We start from the raw sequence: 21,861 nt of genomic DNA, 5'->3' as shown, positions 1-21,861 counted from the left end.
TGGGGAAGCATCAAGGTGGTAAGGAATCTAAAGCTAGGGTATCCATCAGAAAGAGCACAACCAAAGATAAGTAACACTCTTCGAATGGACACTACTCAATACAGGCTCCTCACCTTTTTAATAGACACACAGACACACAAGTAGATCCTCGGCCGGTGTAGGATCTATGTAATGACTCAGATTAAAAAGTCCAGCAAGGCCTCATGGCAAAAACACCCTTCCCATCGGACCTAGATGTTAAGGCAGTAGTACTTCGTGAACATGTACACTGATGCCCACATCACAGCCTGACACATATCGAGAGAAGAGACGCTGTGTGCGTGGTCCTGGTGGAATGGGCTTTGAGGCCTTCTGGGGATGCTTTTATTAAGACAGAATTATCTATCTGAACAACATCAGTTTCTGCAGTGCTTTGCCCCTTTTGCCATAAATAACCCCCAAAAGAGATGTTTATCTACCCAAAGGTCTCTTGAGGGATTGATTTAAAAGCCAAGCACTCTTTTCAGTCCAAATAATGGATCCTCCCTTCCTTTTTCAAGTGGTGAGGTGGGGCAAACTACATGGGTAAGTGACAGACTGCCTGATGTAAAAGGAGGTCGCAGCATTTGGGAGAAAGGTTGCTCTAATTCTCAGTATAAGTTTGTCAGGAAAGAAGGCAGTGGAGAGAAACTGGTCATACCGAGCTTGATGCTCACTGAGACAGGCTGAGGGTACTGCGAAGAGAAAGACTCAAGGATCATAGGGAACAGCTGAGCAACTGCTCAAAACAACATACGCATCAGGGAAGTGAGGACAAAATTAAGGTCCTACGGTGGCATTAGAAAAGGTTTAGGAAGAAGCATGTTGGCCAACTCTTTCAGAAAACGCATCACAACAGGTGACTGGAACAAGGACGGTAGGCCCAGTAAATACACAAATGGAAAAAGGCTGACAAATAACTTTTGACCAATAACAGTACAAACAGTTATATCCAACAGTTTCACTCACAACAGGTCCATGTTAATCTCCTTGCATAGAAGTGCACATTGAGTAAGGCCGGGTGCAAGACCCTATCCCGATGCAGCAAATGAAGATCTACCAAAAGCAACAGCCTGATTAGAGGACAGATTTTCATGCCGAAAATGTCTGGATACCACCCTCTCTGAGCCATCAGAATGAGTTGAACCCGGTCATTCCTCATCATCTTCAGACCTCAGGGCAGAAGAGGCAATACAAGAGTCCCTTGCTCCACTCTAGGCACCTCTGAGAGTGCCTTTCTGCTTAGGAAGTCCAGTGTGCAAAAGTAATGACACTACACTTTCTCAACAGTGGCGATAAGAAAGAAGCAGGCTAGCCCCACTGGTGGAATACATTCTATGCCATCTCTGGGTGTGACTGTCATTCGTGATCCAATAGGCATCACCAGCTGAGTTTGTCTGCCCTGGCCTTTAAACATCCTGCCAGGTTGTGTTCAATAATGAAAATGCCATGATGATTCAGCCAGGGCAAGAGGCACAGGGCCTCCTGGCACAGAGGCTCAGAATCCCACCCTACAATATCACATGTGCTGGTGTTGTCCATGGGGGTTTGAACCAACCTCTCTTTGATGAAGGGCAGGAAGACTTCCAAAGCAAAGAGAACGGCCGCATCTCCAGCAGGTTAATATGGAGGCTGCTCACAGACAGCTACCAGAGTCTTCTGATCGCCACCTTTCCCAGATGACAAACCCAACCGTCAGCTGTGGGCGGGCAAGGTAGATGGTTCTGCAGCTGGTTTAATTGCAGTCAAGCAGTCACCACTGTGTGAATTTACCAGTCTCCTTCAAAACATGGATGAAGTCAGACAGGTCCCCCCACCACATCTCACTGCAGTTTGCATATGCCACCTGGCATGGTCAACATGCAGGCAAGGTAGTAGGCCAAGAAGCCTCAGTCATGCTCACCGAGACGCAGGACTAAGGCTAAAACACCAGGGTCATACGAATGTCCTGGACTCATCCACCTGGAGGGAAAGCCGGAAAGTGTACCATACAGAAGATAGTTCTGATGAAAAGGATGCTCTGAGAGGAGTCAGGTATGACTTTGGCACATGGAGCATGAACCCCAATGAGGTAAGGAGGTTTGCCACTGTCTGGAGGTGGTCTGAGACTAACTGGGGTGAGCCCTCCTTCAACAGCAAGTCACAGAGGTGCACTGCGACCACCACCCTCTCTGTGAACACTCCTGGGGTGCATTGAAAAGGCCAAAATAGAACACATGAAACTGAAAATGCTCACCGCCCACCTTAAACCGCAGGTAACTCATGGAAATAGGCATCCCGTCAGTCCAAAGCTTCTATCCAGTCTTCATTCCAGGCAGCTCGGGGGGGGATGAAATACAAAGGTCTACAATGGGGCAAAGGTTCCCACCCTATTTCTGCACTATGATATATTGGTGTATAATACTCAAAATCAATCTTGGAGGCTGAGACCCACTATATGTACATCATCCCAAAAACAGCCTGAGTTTCCTGCAGCAAAGGACAGATGCCAGAACAATATGGGTTGAAGAGGGAAGTGGCGGTGGGGCAGAAAGCAATGGCAGAACATAGGGCTATCTGCAAGACCCATTTAGCTGATGATATGGCTTGCCACCCATAGAGAAAATGCATGCTCCTGGACAAACTAAAGCGGTTTGGAGGCTGCTGCCGGAGGGGCTGGCCACTGTGAAGATTGTTGCCCTGGCTGTCCTAGACATTGTCGGCCAGTCACCTAACAAGAGGACTAGGGGCGTTTTAGGTGGGGCGGTAGGTCTAGACACTGCTTGAAGGTAAAATCCCTGACAATGCCGTGGGTGAAATTGTTGTGGATATTGCCTTGCAGGTGTGGAAAGATCAAGGGAGAGTGCAGTAGTTCTATTCTTTGAAACACTTGAGGGCTGACTCAAACTTCTCGCCAAAGAGGTGAGACTGTCAAAAGGCATACCCATGAGCGATGCCTGAGCATCACCTGAGGAGCCCAAGGATCTCATCCATGCATGGCATTGGAGCACCACACTAGTGCCGACAGCTTTACCTAAGTAGTCTGTTGTGCCAAACCTGACCAGGTGATAAACTTGGTCACATGCTGGTCAGCTAGAATGGTTTGTGCCTAATTGGCACAAAATTCTTCAAAGAGTGCAGGTAAAATATCAGAAGCCAAGTCCCCTAATACATCAGAGTACTTTCCCCAAACAAACAGCTGGCGCTGACTGATATGAGGACGAGGATAGTGAAACAAACATCCTTGTTCCTATGGAGTGGTTGGAAATAAAGTGATGTTAACCCTTCTAGGAGGCCTGTAACACCAGGCACTCAGGAGTAGGATGCGAAGTTAGAAAGGCATGGTCACCTGGAGAGGGGCCTGTGACAATGCACTACCTGTCTGTTTACAGATGGGCAAGAGCATGGTTTGGTCCAAGTACAAATGAGTGTCACAGTTAGTTCCCTGTTGATTGGCAGTAGGGGTTCAGATGAGGATTGTCTGGCTTGTAACACTCTGGTGAGGGTGTTAGTTATTACCTCAACAAAAGGCTATTGTAGATCCCAGAGTTCAGCCGCCCATCTAATTATCAAGGCAAAAGAAGCAGACTTTGTTGAAAGGCCAGGAGTGGGGGAAGCAGTCCTGTGAAGGAGAGGTATCCAGCCCAATGGCTTCTTGAAGGTGCATATAAAAAGGTGTTATATTGTGGTGAGAATTCATCATCACCGAAAGCTTGTTGGCTCGGATTAGAATCAGATATAAAAAGTTGTTATGCTAGAGGACGCATCTAAGTTAGAATGTATGTGGGACAGGCGTCAACGGATTTTGCTTGAGCGTGTCTTCGGCCGAGATCAAGATCGATTCTACTCAGTCTGATAAAACTGATGTCTGCAGTGTCTGTGGCAATTCGTCAGGAACCAGCATAGATAACAGGCCCAGGTGTGGAGGCTGCTCTGGAATCGAAAATGAACACAAACAGGTTCAGGAGGCACAGATATTGGTGAGGCCAAGCCCACCCAGCTATATCCTAACTGGAGGCCTTCACAGATCTATGGGCCCCAAACCCACACCAGAGGGAGGTAGCAGGATCCAGGTACGGATATGGCTCCCCATTAGGGGACTAGGAACAAGACAGCTAGGCACCCTGACATACGTGCAACTTTTCACATAGGGAGTGGTGAGGCAGGGATGACTAGATTTAAACTCACCTGAAGACTTGGTTCGTGATGATGACCTGTCACAGGATGAGCCCCGAGAGTAGATCCAAGTCCCCGACTTAGAGCAGGAGCAGCCTTTACACAACTTCCTTCAGTGCTCGGCGATGTACAGCATGGCTTCATGGTGCCTGATCGACTTTGGGTTAATCAGGGCACACTTCTTTCATGACCTGGAGACATTGCCCAACCCCAAACACTAGAGACGCATCTCTTGGTGATTTTTCAGACATTTGGCTAAAAGGCTTAAGCTCTGTAGTTTCAGGAGACAAATTCCATTGAACACTGGAGAACAAATATGGATTAAAAGCTCAAACTGGCAAGAACGAATTAGAGACCACATACTGGCATGTAGGGGCTATGCAAAAATATCTTCTGGATCCAGGCTTGTGCCTGGGATATTCTAAAGGGGAGGAATCTGCAATCAGAAGTATCCATCAACATTTTTGTAAATGACACATGGTATAATTGTGTTGATGTACAGGTCAAAGGAGAGAATGCATGAGATGGATGGTAACAGATGGTCAGAGATAAAGAATAGTAAATGTGGTGGTTTATTATCCAAAAGGTAACACTAGGTTTGGCACACAACAGTGAGGATGGAAATAAATTGGCCCAGGGCAGGGGAAATACAGAAACAGAAATAGGGAAATTGTTAACAAGGAGGAGGAACCAGAGGACACCCAATATTCCATAACAGTAAACAGTGCACCCAGGAGGTATTTCAGTTCTGTTGGTGGCTGCCAATGACCCATTCACATCAGCTGTGCGTTATAACTCTCCTATTAGGATTGCAGGTTTGTTGCACAATGCGTGGCCTGGAAACTAGCCACTTGATCACTTTTTCTGTCAAACGTTGTCAAAGAAAGTTTCTAACGGAATACCCGACGACCCAATTCTCAGAAAAGATGCACCACCAAAACTATTATTTAGGTTATTGAAAGACTATGCAATTACAAGACATACGTGCTATAGGAAACCTTACCTGGTTTGGCCTGAGGACATGTACGCTAATGTTGGGATATCGTGTGCTAGGGTCGATACTGTACTGGCTGAAATTTTTGTTCACATTCTCAGGGGTTGTCTGTGGGAGCAGCCGATAAATACTCTCTCTGAAACAGAAACATGTGCCTGTTAGATATATGAACAGTTCTGAAACAAAGACCATGAATCAATGTGCCATCCTTTCCATGCATATTAAAACCCTCACCCTTGATGTAATGTTCCAAATTAAAATACCCAAAGTTGAACCATTTTAACAGTTCACAAATGATAAAGTAATATGTAACACTGATTTGCTGGGTGTGTGAAGTCAACAATCCTTACTGTTAAACTGTCACAGTCTACATATCTACTTTGCTTTTCCTGTCACACTTGTCAAAGCCCAAGCTTTGGTGCACTTTAGTGTACATGTCAACAATGGTTTACAGCTTTTACCCTCATCTTACAGCCAAAAGGGTCAGCAGAAATACTGGCAGAATAAATTTCTCTTCATCAACTATCACTTGGTTGTACAAGTGGCATAGAGGTCAAGCAGTGCTTCTGCATCTCTAACAACTTACATATCTGTCAGCAAAGTATCATTCTGGTGTGTGAACAGTACATGGTTGAAGGACAGAAGCATCCTAAAGTACTGGCACAACTCTAAACCTTCACTCAACTTCAAGCCCTGGCAACCAAGCCTGTATTCATACCAAATGAAATACAGACTATCTCAAGCTCTGCGGTATAAATTCTATAATTTGCAAGACTCTGCACTAATTAATGCCTAGCTATCCCTATAATTGAGAGAGGGTTCAATCAGAGAAAGAAAAATAAAGTTACATTTATTAAAAAAAAAAAAAAAAAAACGTTACTTTTATCAACATAGGAAACAAGATCTTACCCTAGACTAACTGAGTGGATTGCTTCTTGAGTTGTGCCAGACATAAAGGCCTTTTATTGATGATATTCCAGGCACACCTGGGCCCACCCTTTATAAATATTACGTTTGCTTCCTTCTTAAAAGGAAGGACTCTTGTATGCAGCAGTGGTTCAAAACAACAAACATATTCCACAACAGCAGTGCATATGACAGACACAATTTCACAAGCTCTTGCTTTGGCTGCTATTTCACAACCTTTTGGCAGGCATAAAGTTACTCCAAAATATTTACAGAAAATGATCACTTTGTATAATCATCCATAATTTATTGTCCTGCTCTTCTATACTAATGTGCAGCACCTACGTACGTAGTTAACTAATATATGAGCTCTATCAGTCACGAGCGAATCCCATTTTGGTTGTGCTTAGACTACTTTAAGTAAACTAGAACAATTCATCAGAGAGGGCAGTGATAAATGCATACCAAATCTGCCTGAGAACCAGAACAAACCGCATTATCAAGCAAGTCTTTTGGAAGCCTACAGTGACTGACTATAAAACCAGCAAATTGATTAATTATGCAAATGCAGGTTACAGCAGAAGACTGGAAAAATAAACGGATAATAGACAGGCAGAGTATAATATTAAACCTACAAAAGGGAACTTAAATGGGCTTACAAGAGGGGGATTCATCCACAGACTGATTAACCATGGAGATTAAACAAATAGGAACTTTTTAAATTCTCACTCTTCAAAAATATACGAAGGAGAAAGGAGGACATACTATTAAGGCTTACACATGCACATGTATAAAAAAGAAACAACACTCTAGGTTTGAGTTTTTCATGACTAGTACTAAGTGCTCCTCTTGTAACACCTGATGCTAAGGGATTATCTACCCAGCCCATCTGTTATCCATATCAATGCTAGTTACCTTTCCGCAAGGACCTCTAATGGGTTGGCACCCAAGGACCAGCTGCGCACCATCCATGCAGAATCCATAGCAGCCAAAAAGCCACGAGCAATTCCAGTTCCCATGGGCCAGAAGGGCTGGAAAAAAAGGATATGGAAGAAGACCAGAATAGGGGTGGAAACGTGAGATAATTTAGAAGATTGTAAACATGTAGAGAAAACCAAGCATGTCTTTGAGGCACAATGTGTATGCTCATTACTTGCCTAAGGCTGAAGGCAAATTAAAAGACTAATTGCAGGAGCAACAAACATGTGATTTCAGTTTTCCACCCTTTACACCAGTCAAATATAAAATTATGTTTGCACCACGAAGCAAAATGTGACTCCAATGTTCCACATAAGTATCACTGAAAAGGAACGGTCACAGCTATCAGCTATCAATACTTCGGCAGACTGAAAAACAAAACAAGCAAACACTTACCAAAAATGACACTGTTACTGGATTACAACACACTGAGTACTTTTATCCTATAAAATACTTTAACTGTCATGCATGGCAACAGACCTCATAGACCAATGAAAAATGTTGCAAAACTAGTGCAGTGCAAGGAAAGGGGGGTTGAAATTATCAATGGGCAGTTTTGGGGGAGGGAAAACTCAATAGTTCCGAATAGCACTTTAAATCTGCACAATGGTTGTCAACATTTTATTTCAGAAATAAGACAGCTTCTGCTAATGGTTGCTGTTGGCGACTTCACAAAGTTCTCCATCAATCTTTTGGATCTGGAACTAAAAGGACAAATGACCAGGGAGACAAAATTAACGAACCCCATCCGACAGGAAGCGTGGTTTCAAAAGTTACATTTTCAACAAGATCCACCATATTTACCTCTAACAGGCTGTCCCCAACCAGGGCCACCAGCAAACGGTGGCCATTCCGCTCCCGTACTAAAGCAGCATTCTCAGAGGCGTACATGCATGTAAAATCGAACATCGCCACATCTGGCTGCCCATAATGATTAATGGCAAAGTCCAAAGACGGCAGCTGCTGATTGGTGGAGAAGTCTGCAGCTTCACGAGCGTAACTGAGCAGTGCTTCCTGGTCCACATTTGCTCGTGACAGCAAGAGCTCGGTGTCAGCATAATCCTTTCAAAAAAAGGAAAAAAGTGAATGTAAAACTTGTCTGTCACAAACAATCGTAAAATTTTACCAGCTGTGACCATTGCAAATCTCAGGAGGATGGCTGGGGACCTTACCTTTCCAACATCTGCTGCATCGCCCCTCTTCTCTCCTGGCGTCCCAGCAATCCCTGGGACACTAGCACAGTCTCCCCCATGAAATTCTGGTGCTGCTCTCATTCTATGCTTAGCATGAGAGCAGTACCAGGATTGGTCTGAGAGGCTTGTTCTGCCACTCAGGCACTGCATGGGTGTCTACAGTTTCTGCAACTCGGCTGCGGAAAACAGCCAGATTGGAGAAACCCAAGTGTGCATGTCAGTTTGGCCAGCCTGAGACGCCCGGACAAACTGACATGCACACTTAGTGCACCGACTACACTTTTTCAGCTGCTGGCTCTTAGTCAGAGGGGCGACGCCAATGCAAAAGAGTCACCCCTGAATTTTAATACACTCCTTCTGAAAATAACATCTCTAAATTGTTTCAATTTGTCCGATAGGCTTTTCAGAAAGAGCAACTCGTCACTCCTGTACCTGACTCCCTGTAAGCAGACAGTATTGGCACCAAAACAGTGAAAACCTAGGCTGCAGGTTTACTTCTTCCCCACCTCACCCCCTTAAACTCAAATCAGCCTCATCTACTGCTTCAAAAGTACATGCTATGGTTAACATTGAAAAAAAGACCATCTGAGAAGGAAACCATATTTAGGAACAAAATTGTCTGTTAATGTTGTCCCCCACTTACCTTAATTTGAACATGAGCAATATACTAATAGAACCTTTCTATTTTGTTAATTTGATAGGATTTGTTTCTGATATTCAGGGGGGAGAAAAAAATCACTTCCTTCTGGGTAAAAGCATGTGAAATCAAATTCATTAACTTAAATCAGCAGTACAAATAAATCATAAAAATCGAGTGAACAGAAGTGGTACGAGATTTTGGTATAAGCAACGAGGTTTAGAGATTTAAACTTACTTTAAATTTAAGAAGGATTAAAATGCTATGAAATCAATTTTGTTTTTTAGATTAACTGATTTACAGCTAGAATGGCTTGGTGCAACTTTACACTTCACAGCGGAGGTGTTTGGTTCTCAAAACAACTATGCCCCTCATCTGCCATTGACTGTGTCTGTCAGGATAACAATCAGAAAATAAGGGAACTGCAGAATTTAAGGAATGACATAGGGTTTGTGCATCTCTGAAGTGTCTGGATTCAGTTATATTTAGCTCAAGTCTCCTGTTCATAGACTGTCTTATATAAAAATGAAGTCTTGATTCCAAACTCTAATTACCATTCAATATTAGGTGTTAACATCTGGGGGTGAGGAGAGAAACTAAAACCAAAAACTATGCTAGTCTACTGCGTGCTGTCTTGTCCACAAACTATGCCCCTCACTCGCTCATCACTTTCTCTAGCTGCCATAGAGGGTAGATCGGAGGTAGGTGCAGATATTCAAGTAGTTTAAAGTATTTGGGAAGATGAGCCAATGCAAGAAATAAGTCGCTGTATATGTAAAAGATTTAATGATTGATATTCCCCCCAAAAGTATCAACAGTTCTTTAAGTCTGAAGCAATGACAAAGCCAACAGTGTTAGCATTTATATAAAGAAAGAATTTTGCCAACCGACACCAACGTACATCATAGATCATGACCAGCAGTGCAAGCTTCACAAATTCACCTTTCCATTCAGTTACAGTACAGGTGGCTGCAGTGATGCAAGCTTCTTTCACATGGAGCTTGTGTAGCAGCAGTGAAGAATTGTCTCATGCACAACAGTAACAGTATTAGCTGGGGCAGTCAGCTTCCTTGGTCTATGGTTATCAGTAAGATCCCATGGTGAACTGGATGACTTCTAAGTGAGTAAATGGTGAGACACATGACTGCAATAATAGCAAAGGTAACGCAACAGTGGATGCCGGGGAGTCTCCAATTGTCAAATTACAAAAAATATCAAAAGTGTGCAAAAGCGAATTTAGTAAAAGAAACAGCCCGTTAAATTGAGGCTGCCGACTCTCCTAAAAAGCAGGATGTGAGAGACAGAGGTGCAACTGGGTGTGAGGTGAGTAAATAAATGTATCTGAAACAGTGATGAGAACAGAGGGGCAGAGTAGCAACAGAGAAGACTAAGGGCAGAAGGAAATTAAAAATAAATCTGAGCCTGGTAGGGTAGGCAAATGATTAGCAGTGGATGAAACACGGAGAGTGCTGGTGCTAGGATGTGAAGGGGGAAGCAGCACATATGGCAAAGAACAAGAAATAACACTCTCCCAAGGAGTGCTGAAAGAAAAGCAAATACATTCTTCAGAGAATTTAAGCAGCTTAGGGATACAAGTCGTCAAATCAAAATAATGGTAGGGAAGCTATGCTCCAGGGATACAAGTGGTCAAATCAAAATAATGGCAGAGAAGCTTTGCTTCAGCAGAGTGACAAGTAGAGGAAGGAAACCCAATGAATAAGAAACAAGCAAATGAGATTAACAAGAAAGCCAGCCAACGGGCTAGCCTAAGCCCACAGGAAGTGTTCATTCTGTACACAATAGAACCCTTCTTCACAATCACCATCTTCATCTAACACCGAAATCACTCACACAGTTCAACACTATAGAAACCCACAAATCCAAAACACTCAATTGCTAATTGTACACCACTAAAACTAAATTGCTAATGCCCCCATCACCCTTTATTCAGAATCCTTCATCTTTCAATAAACAAAAAAGAAAAATACCATCAATCACACAAACTTTGCATCACCCACACTACATCACAACAGAACACAACCCTGTTTAACAAATCACCAAAACAATCTTAAACAGATAATTACAAAAACATTATTTGGCTCATACTCTACTTCCTATAAACCCCCCATCAAATCGGTAATAAATCTACCTGAGCAGGGAGCAGGACAGCAAAGGCGAAAAATACCACAATCCCAGCGTCAACGCTTCCTAACTTATTACCGTCCCATTCACACAAAGAATACATTTTAAAAATAAAAAATATCCAAACAGACTTCCATAGATAAGAGTAAATATAACCCAGACGCATACCCTCACTTCCACAAACTAAAACTAGTACATCTAAATTGTTTGCTTCTGAATGCCTGTTCAATAAGTAAAAAATAAATACAACTATGTTTATCTACAGACAGAGAACTAGACATACTATTAACCACTGAAACTTGGTAGGGAAAGCCCTGGTGCCCAAACTGCATGAACCATCTTCACAGAACATCAAGCCATTACACAACCAAGAAGGAAAAAAAGTAGGTAGAGTACCCATTGTATTTAAGGACACCATAACCATCACCAAATTGGAAGAAGTTGTGAACCTAGATGCCAAAAAACTCCACTTTAACCTACCACTTCCTCTATAGGCATCCACTCACTAACAATGCTTTCACTGATTCTTTCTTGGACAGTTTCAAATCCTCCAACAGTATAGTAAAGAGATGGTTAAGCAGTCTCAAAGGCAAAGTGGTTAATAAAGAGATGACAAGGTTGTGTGGTCATCAGGATTCGGAAGATGACTGAAGTCAGAGAAGTTATATCTAATGTGCATAAGTAGTCCTTCAACGGCTGCCAAATATCTCGAGGCCTTGATGTTAATGGCTATAACGATGCATAGAGTTCACTGCTAGTGTCACAATATATGAGGCTTGTAAGCCATTTCATAACTGATGGTGTGTGCCTAGCGCCACATAGGAGCGCCATCTCACACTTGGCAAGTAAAAAGGATATGGCTGTGAGGGATCTAATATTTTTGGGCAGATCCCCTGTATAGCCCAAGAGGGCCAAGAGTGGGTCAGGGTGCAGGGGCAATCCCACAATGCTAGACAATCGATTAAACACATCACCCCAAAAGCCATTAATATTCGGGCAAAACCATGTCATGTGCAGGAAATCAGCAAGGGGCGCACTGCACAATACAGGCTTGGGATTTTTATTATCAATACAGATTGTATCACTCAGCGTGATATAAATCCTCCTCAAGAATTTATAGTGTATTCATTTATGTTGAAGGGTACAAAATGGCTTTTAAGAACAGCACGCTTTCCAAATATTTTGGGACAGGGGTCGTCCTAAATCTGTTTCCCAGATTCCCTGACCTTGTCATCGGAGATAGGCAAGATCTCAATACAGGCACAGTACAGTTTAGAAACCAGTCATGCTCCGGTATCCGCTACAATGACCAATGTAAGAGGAACATACTCGACCAGAGCCAGTGGATAAGTAGTATACAGTGCACGTAAGGCACTCTGCAATCAGCATAGCACAAAGTGTTGCAAGTGAGTGGAATTGGTGAAGCGGGCGCTCGCCATGCGCGAGAAAATATGATCATTGGGGAATACATCACCATTGTCTGGAGACTGAGAAAGTTTAAAGTTGGTTGGACAAGCACTTCTTGCGTGATAGGCAGAAAATGGGTGCTTAACAGTGTCAGAGCCGGGGAGTACAACACATCATGCCAGAGCAGTCAAACTAATTTGTGCCAAGCCAAGCTAGTGATGGAAAGAGTTTGAACATCTTTACTGTGCAAGGGAAGTCCCCGAGGTAAGTGGGCACCCAGTGAGACCAGAGCAGCCAGGTCTAGTTTGGGGATTGTACAGGGAATGCCCACATCAGGATGGAACCAGCAGTGTGAATAATGACAATGTGCCACAAGATAATATAGTTGAAAATGGGGAACTCCGAAGCCACCCTGCTCGTATACAATAGTAAGGACTTCCCATAGGATGCAGGGGTGCCTGTCCGCCCACACAAGTCTAATAAGCAAACTACAGAGTGTGGCGAAAAAGGAATTTGTTAATGCTAAGGGGATGTTCAGAAAAATATAAGAATTGTGGGAGAACCACCATCTTACAGAGGGATATACGGCCCGCCATACATAATGGTAGCTTCACCCATCTATCCACCTGGGCAGTGTGCCTTTCAATGGCAGGCCCATAATCTAACCGGATGACCTGGGCCTTGTCCCTGTGGATATGTAGAGCAAGCTATTTTGTGGAGTCCTCACACCATCTGAGGGGATATTCTACCATAGGTGGGAGGATACTGTCATTAGTGGAAAGAGTTCAGACTTACTCCAATTAATGTGCATCCCTGAAAATGCACCAAAGCGGACCACTTCATCTAATATCGGTTTTAAGTTAGCTTCTGGGCAGCGGATGAACAGCAATATATCATCTGCATAAAACGAGACAAGCAATGCCGCTAGTAAATTGTAATCCCCTATATATATGTCTCTCCCACAGGTGACGCACAAGAGGATCTGTTGCTATTATGAATAGCAAGGGTGATAGGGGGAGTCCCTGTCGGGTACCATGCATTATTGGGGAAAAAAGGGGAGAGCGCCCCATTTAGTTGTACAGTGGCCATAGGCTGCGCGTACAGCAGGAATATCAACGCCATGTATCCCTGCAGAAATTCTAGTTTGCGAAGGATGGCGTGTAAGAACGCCCATTCAAGTGAGTCAAATGCCTTTTCTGCATCCAGTTAGGTGATAACCGCCAGTACTTCTGGCGATATCCTGTTGAGTACTGTGAAGGCAGTGCAGAGATTGAAAGATGTAGAGTGATGTGAGCTGAGGAAATCATCTGATCTAACAAAAGAGAGAGGCGGGTAGCAATCATTTTCACCAGTATCTTATTGCCAAAATTTAGCAAAGCGCAAGGGGTCTATATGACTCGCAATACAGAGTATCTTTACCGTGTTTCAGCAGTAGAGTTATGACTACCTCGAGCATTGTTGCGGGGAGTACCCCAGCCTCAAGCACCTCCGCATACACAGATACCAGACGAGGGCCAAGTATGTTTTTATATTTTTTGTATAATGCACCTGTGAACCCGCCCTACAGGGAATCTATTGCCTGCGTGACCTCATTCACGGAGAAGGGCTCACTGAGGAATTGCTGTTGAGCAGAGTATAGCCATACCTTAGCTAGATCAGGGCTTGAAAAATCATAAAAATTTTACTAGACCTGCAGGTTGAGTAACTTAAATAATCTACTCGACAAACTGTAATGTACTTGACCCGTAAACGGGTCTCAAATTGTGTGATCCTAGGCAAATAGTTTACAGAGTCGCCTTTTTCCTAATTCTCACATATGGTTGCACCTTGAATTATGTGAGCTCAGCATTTCTGCAGTACAAAAATACCTCTTTTGTTTGATTAAGTAGACTAAAGTTTGCTGCATGCATCACAAGAATCTAGCCCACATCCCCATGAGATCTAGCCCACATAACCTAGGACTTCTTTTAGTTTACTAACAACATTGCCATCAGGGCAGAAGCGTTTCTCAGTTTGTTTAAACACTTTATTTTAATAAATATATTACTAAATCATGGCATGGTAACATATTGTCATCTACACACGGTAACAATCCAAGAAATGTCCAAAAACCTCTTCGCTAACTTGCAGTTTTACTGATAAAACTATATAGTGTATTAACAATCTGTGAAAATTGGGTTTCAGAAAACATATCCTTTGCACATCAACATGTAGATATTCTGATTTGTTTTCATCCTATTAAAATATTTTTTCATCACACAAATATAAAAAAGGGCTTTCACAACTACTGAAATATATTTTGAAATGTTTCCACAGTTGACTTAGTCATTTAAAATTTGTGTGTTAGGAGAAACCCGACACCCTATGCCCTTTCATTTTACATTCTAAGCAGCAGGTCACACAGTTCACCTTACAAAGTCCAGGAAGTCTGCAGTCAGAAGGAAAATTAATTGTAAGAAAAACTGACTTTTGACCTCTGTCGTGAACACAGAGCAAATGTGACATAAGAACAAGAATTAAAGGCATCTTTTATTGTCCCTCCACTTTTCAACAGAACAGAACACCTATTCAGTGTCAACTCACCAGAAGGGAGTAAGTATTAAAAGTAGCTTGACCTGATCAAATAAGACTCCATTGCCAGTAGTCCAGTAGATTTTTGGAGCCCTGTAAATATCATCTAAATATTTATGTAATTCAGGACGTGGTGGAATTGGGTGAGCCATATAAAGGTGTGAGTAGTGTGCATAGAATTCAGACTGGACCTCTGCACTACCAACGGCACGACTGGCATCCAGCCTCTTGATTTCTAGTATGTGGGTGGATAAGTCTAGCCAACGTGCTCTCTACTCTGTCACCCTCCACGTATTTACGTGCCATGGGCTATTTACCCATGTAATTTGCTTCCCTTCCAGCCAATTCATTAAACTCATTCAGTAATAATTTCCGTCGATATATCAGTCATCACCCACCGCCCTAAGCCCCCGTTCAAGTTCCACCAGCTGTGCCTCTATATGTGCGAGACTCCGGCGAAAATCACGTAATACCCCAAAATGCTTAGATATGCAGATGCCTCTGATGTATGCCTTGAACGCATCCCAGAGCACTGCCCTGGTGGCCACCGATCCCTTGTTCAATCAAAGAAATTCGAATATTGCTTCCTTCAGGTCATCGCAGAACGGTGCATCCTGAAGTGCCATGTCAGGGAATCTCCAGGACCGCCCGGTATCCCCAGACACTGGGAAATCAAGTGTAGTCAGCACTGGTGAGAGATCTGACAGTGTTCGGGGAAGATGCTTGATCAAAGCGACCCACTGGGCAACGGTGCTAGTTAGAAGCCAATAGTCGATTCGTGACCATGTCCCATGGGGCGCCGAACGGAATGTGTAGGCAAGTGAGTCGGAGCCATATAGTCTCCACAGGTCCAGTAAAACATATATTTTGCAGACAGCCTATAGGGCGCGGAGAGACCGGGGTCTGGTCACCAAATCGCACGATGTAGTGTGAAGTGCCGGATCCATTGCCATGTTAAGATTGCTTGATTATGTGATCTACCTCAAAGTGATCAATGTGGGAATAGAGACCATGAGAAAATTCAGGGGCATCAACATTTGGAGCATATACATTTACCAGCAGAATTTTTAGGGTATCGAGTAGCCCAGCTACCAAAACATATCTACCATCCCTGTCCGATTAAGTTGATAGGAGGCGGAATGGAACACTCCTGTGCATCAAGATGCACACCCCACGAGAGTAAGTGCTGTAACTAGCAAAATAACTGTGCGAGCACCAGGTGGAAGCGAACATGGGCTTGGTGTCAGCGGGCAGGTGTATCTCCTGTAGAAAGACTCCCCATACGCCGTGCCTATGAAGGTATTGCAGCATCTGCACTCAGTCTATAAGGGAGATAGAGCAATTGACATTGCTATAGTCTTATGCCACTCAGTGAAATCAAACCAGAGGCACGGTAAGCACGAAAGCCTACGTGGGTCCAGTAGATTCAGTCCGGGGAGCAACAGGTCTATGCTAGAGGAGGGCCCGGGATCTAGATAGCCATGCACCGGCATAGTCACATGAGGCGATGAACCCTGCTTGGATTGTAGCTTGCAGAATGCCATGGCATCTCCAGGGCTATTAAATTAACATGGCTTACCATTTACCTCCACTCAGTTGGGCCGGATATAGCATTCCGTAGCGAATATCAAGGTTCCTCAACGCCCTCTTAACCTCCAAGAACTTCCAGCTAGCGTCCTACACAGCGGACGTGAAGTCCGGAAACAGGGACACAACAGCATCCTTATACTGGAGAGGACCCTTCTCCCAGGCCAGGCGGAGAACAGTGCTGCCGTCTCTGTAGTTGAGTTGACGGGCAATGATGAGGCATGCAGGGGCACCAGGGGCAGGACGCGGCTCCAAAGAATGATGAGCTCTCTCCACTACGTACGCAGGGTTGAAACCCTGGCGACAAGCAATTCTGCCAAAAGATTTTCAACAAATAGGTCCATCAGGCCTGTGTTGGTGGATTCGAAGATTCCTGAAATGGGCAGGTTGTTGTGGTGCCCACTTGCCTCCAAGTCCTTGTTTTTCATTGCTACTGCTTTCAACATGCCCTCCACTTTCTCCAGATGTTTTGATAGCGCTGCCGTTCCATCCTCAACAGTGGAAATGTGATTTTCCGCTCCCTCCCCGCGGGTCTGTGGCTTATCGAATCTGCTCCCCTTACCCTTCAGCCTAGCAGTCAGAGTCAAATCTAGTGTCAATCGTGCGGAACCCAGGACATCGGGCGGCTGCTGCTTTTCAAACGGAAATTTCTGCTGCTTTGGGTCGCAACGGTCCATGTCAGGAGTAACGCAGGGGCTACCAGCCGAGGCAAATACTATGTTCACTGTGCAGGGCACCACCAATCAAGCTCTGTAATACCACTGCATGGCAAAGAGGGCAGTTGTTACCCCACTGTCCAGGAGCAGAGCCACCAGCATCGCCAGTGGGGATGGATCAGTTTGAATCAAGGGCCCCCAGTGCGGGTCAGTTGTTGGACAGACATATGGGGGAATCCCCACCACTTGCGGTTACACCAGCTGCAACCTGGCGGGGGGGGGGCGCAAGGGTGGATACACAGTCTCAATCCAGCTGTCCCCAGGCCCCTGCCATGCCTAATGCCAGAGGGCCACGATCACGCCCATCCAAAGCTTCAATGTGGTCTGGGCGAGCCGGCAGGGCAGTGTCACCCGCCAGCCATGACCCCCAGTCCTCCTGCGTTGCTCCGCTAACTCATGTAGGCCGGAAATGTGCAATATCCGCCCATTCTGGCAGGCTGCTTTGGGACAGAGCGTGGAGCTTCAGAGCTGTGCGGCCATCTCGGTCGACGGCATGGCCACCCCTCCATCCCCCCGCTTAACTAAATACACACAATGTACATAACTTCAAGTCCATTATAAAAGTGGTAGTGCTATACTATTTTTTATTTCATGTTAAATGAGACTGTAAACTATATTTTATGGTATATTTTTCTTTGGGGAGAACAGTCTACGGTAAACTGACTGTAGAATGTGCATCTTATCAATCTTAAGGTGAGCTGGGAAGGACGACTTTATAAGGTGGGGTGTATATGAATTTTCATACTGCCCATGTACGCAAACAGATGAAAAGATGGCTGTGTACAGCTTCAGAGTGTAGCTGTTGTATACCCAGCGAGTGCAAGCACAATCGTGAGGAGATGCTTAAAAGGGAAGCTCGGTCTGTGAGTGTCAGAGGAAGGCTGGAGCCTTAAAGTGGACTTTGTGTTACTTTTGCTATAAGTAAACAATAACACATTGTTTCAACCCCCAAAATCTACTTTAACGGAAATATCAAATTTGATGTTCTGAATGCATCTATGGATGGCTCTCACATGGCAGTGGTAATCTACTTGAAATATCTGGCGACAGAGTCCTTGATCTAATAATACCAACTTCCTGTGGCCAGCAATCTATGACCTTTTTCTCAAAAATCAGAACTAACCCCTGATACAAGCAGTTTGTTTTTAACTCTTTGGGGAACTGCCTGATGGCTTTTCTATTGCAGTATCCCTGCTCATTCTGTAGCCAGCTGTGTCTACTTCACTTTTTTGACAATTACAATTTTTTGGTGCTGAGATTTCTACAGCCTGTTCAGTAGTTCTCGCATGGTCCTTTGAATGAACAGCTGCCTACAAACTGTTCTGTTGTAATCTCATTGACCTCCCAGTACCAAGCTCTCTGCAGGGTGCTTTATTGTAGTGTCACTGGCATCGCTGACAGCAGCAGTTTCAGGTAGATCAATGCAGTCTTTTGGGTTGGTGTTTCTAAATGTCTGAGGTCATGTACTTCACTGATGTTTTTCCATTCTTCTTATCCGTCAAATGATCCCTTTAACGCCTCACTCTCCCATCTTCTGCTTTCATCACCAGTGTGTTTTTCCTCCTCTCCGTCACACATCCCAAAAGCCCTGAACTACCCACTCTATTTTAATTTTTCTTAATGTATTCTTCACCTACACTCTCCTACCAATCCCTAAATTACTCACACTGATCTACATCTGCAGACTTACTCTTTCATGTCTCACTCTAGATTTTTCACTCTCAACTACAACTAACCCATCCTCCTGGTCCCATATTCCTCTCTGCTTTTATCAACCACAGGCTGCAAATCTTATCTATAATCCCCCATCTCCTATCTGCACCCCCCTCCCCATTTAACCTTTCTCCGCGCTCGTTTGTGCTTAAATACCATCTTTCAGCAGTGTTCTTTGGTCTCTGAATTATTGCAATTTTTTTTGGTAAGTATTTTGTCAATGAGGCCTTTGAATACCAACATTAAAACAGAACTGTGTGTGTGAGGAAGGAAGTGCATGTAACCAGTGGAACACATCTGAGAGAGAGAGAGCGAGAGAGAGTGTAAGTTACTTACCTTCGGTAACACCTTATCTGGTAGAGAATATAGCTGCAGATTCATCACCTTTGAATTTTCCACAGGCGTCAGACTTGACCAGGAATTTTTTTGTGAGCAGCATGCCGGCACACCTCCGCATGGCATCGTCAGTGCCGGATGTGACTGGTGTGGTGCCTATACAAACACCACAGCAGCGTGCTGACATCAGGTTCTATTCACAACTTTCCACAATAGGAGCGTGGAGCCACGAAGAACACTGACCAATGGTGTCGAACATTAAAGCCCTGAAAAGGGAACCACCCTGACCTTACAATCTGCTCGCAGAGCCAGGGGGATTGGTAGGTTGGTAAGGAATCTGCAGCTAGATAGAGTCTCTCCCAGATAAGGCATTATTAATCCGATAGAGATTTCTAGCCGCAGATTCCTTACCTTTGAAAAAATACCCTAACAATACCTCCCCCCAAAGACGAGTCTGTGAGGCAGATTTTAGACCTGCAGCACCGAATGGGAAAAGTGCCCATCCCAATAGATCTGACTGCTCAGGCAGTAGTGCTTGGTGAACGTGTGCAATGAGGCCCACATTGCTGCCTGAAAAATGTCCAGGACTGGAACTTTGCATGCTAACACAGTGGTTACAGCTTTTACTCTGTTAGAAGGAGCACGCAAACCCTCAGGGAGTTGCTCTTTGGCAAGTGCGCACCAGATCTTAATGCAGAGCACAATTTAATGGCAGATGGTGCATTTCTGCATAGCCTTTCCCTTCTTCACTCTGACATATTCCACAAAGAGTTGGTTGCCCACCCGGAACTCTTTTGTGCAGTCAAGGTAGAACGACAATGCTCTTTAAAGGTCCAGACAGTGAAGTCACTTGTCTTCCTTGGAGGGATGTGGTGGAGCGTAAAAAGTAGGCAAGATGATTTGGCCTACACGAAATGGGATGACGATGTTCGGCAATGAAGAGGTCCTAGTTCGCAGAACCAGTTTGTCTGGTTAAATGTTCAGATATGCAGGATTTGATGATAAGGCCTGAAGCTCACCGACCCTTTGGGCAGATATGTCCATGAGGAAGGCCATCTTGATGGTAAGAAGCTTGAGAAGACAATGATGTAAAAGCTCAAAGGAAGCGCACATGAGAAAAGTGAGCACATGAATAAGGTCCGACATGCATTTACATTGCGGCATTTGAAGAGGGAAGGTTGATCAGGCAGCCACCAGAAGGCTGAAACAGCAGAAAGATAGCCCTTGAATGCACCCAGAGCAAAGCCTTTCAAGGTGAGGGTGGGGAAAAAAAGAGAAGAAACTGAGAAAGGGGAGCAAAGACTTGGTCAGTCTGTTTCTCTGCACACCATGCCACGAACTGGCTTCAACGGCTGGAGTATACAGTCTTGGTAGAAGGGCATCTCGCTGCCAAGATAACACTGCAGACTTCGGGTGGAAGGTCAAAAGCTGTTAACTGTTGCAGCTCAATATTCATGAATGAAAGCAGAGCGTTGACAGGTTCTGATGGAGAGCCCTCCCCTGCGACAGAAGATCCTCCCGAAGGGGAAGCCTGACCGGAGGACTGATGACAATGCTTAACAGCTCAGGATACCAAACTCTCAAAGTCCAGACCAGAACCACAAGAATGACTTGGGTCCGGTCATTCCTGATCTTCTTGAGAACTCTGTGCAGGAGTGGAATGGACGGAAAGGCATAGAGGAGGCTGAGCTCCACTCAAAATGAACAGCATTTCCAAGTGATAGCCCACTTGAAAACTCCAGCGTGCAGAACTGCTGACATTGCGCGATCTCTGCACTGGCAAACAGATCTAACCAAAGCTCTCCCTGATGCTGAAAGAGTCCTTACACAACTCCGGATACAGATGTCATTTGTGATTCACTAGGCATCATCGGCCGAGTTCATCTGCTCTGGAGTTCAGAGAGCCAGTCAGGTGTTGAACCACCAGGGAAATGCCCTGATGTTCCAGCCATGTCCAGAGGCACATGGCCTCTTGACAAAGGGTCCACGACCCCTCCCAACCCTGTTTATCGCAATACCACATGGTGATGGTGCTGTCCGTGCACACCTGCACCAGCCTCACCCTAGGAGTGAAGCATCTGTCACTACAGTCAGATTTGGTTGGAGAAGGGAATGGGGTCTACCGCTGTTCCCTCAGACATCTGAACCATATTGGAGAGATTCCTCGGATGCTGACCCACTGAAATTTCAGGTTCCACTGCAGGGCCTGCATATGCCAGCGGGCATGTTTCACCAGCAGGATGGAAAAGGCCATGAGACCCAGCAGCCTCAGAGTAAGTCTCACTTTCAGAGGAGCACTAGTAAAGCCAAAGGGAAGCATGGTAAACTGAAATTGCTCCTAGCCTATCGGGAACCACAGGTAACACCTGTGGGCAGGCAGAACAGGAATGTTGAAGTGAGAGTCCTTGAAGTCCAACCATGCCATCAAATCTGATAGGTTCAGAGCAGATAGGACTTGAGCAAACGTCACCATTTTGAATTTCTCCTTCTTGCGGAAGGAAGTTAAGA

The 21,861-nt window shown here is 44.6% G+C and overlaps 1 protein-coding gene across 21 annotated transcripts in view; it reads right to left on the bottom strand.

The window, feature by feature from the left end:
• The window catches only part of MICAL3 (microtubule associated monooxygenase, calponin and LIM domain containing 3), a 1,349,174-nt gene that overhangs the window by 913,161 nt on the left and 414,152 nt on the right, over positions 1 to 21,861 (bottom strand). For all 21 annotated transcript variants that reach the window (XM_069228050.1, XM_069228034.1, XM_069228049.1 and 18 more), the window contains 3 exons: positions 7,856 to 8,113; positions 6,989 to 7,104; positions 5,177 to 5,303 (listed from right to left, as the gene is read on the bottom strand). In XM_069228050.1, the coding sequence (XP_069084151.1) occupies positions 5,177 to 5,303; positions 6,989 to 7,104; positions 7,856 to 8,113 (501 nt within the window). The remainder of the gene's footprint in view (positions 1 to 5,176; positions 5,304 to 6,988; positions 7,105 to 7,855; positions 8,114 to 21,861) is intronic.

This window comes from Pleurodeles waltl, chromosome 4_1 (genome assembly GCF_031143425.1).
Source record: "Pleurodeles waltl isolate 20211129_DDA chromosome 4_1, aPleWal1.hap1.20221129, whole genome shotgun sequence".
Lineage (NCBI taxonomy): Eukaryota > Metazoa > Chordata > Amphibia > Caudata > Salamandridae > Pleurodeles > Pleurodeles waltl.
The sequence above is the reverse complement of the archived record's forward strand: the minus strand, read 5'-3'. Positions and strand labels throughout refer to the sequence as shown.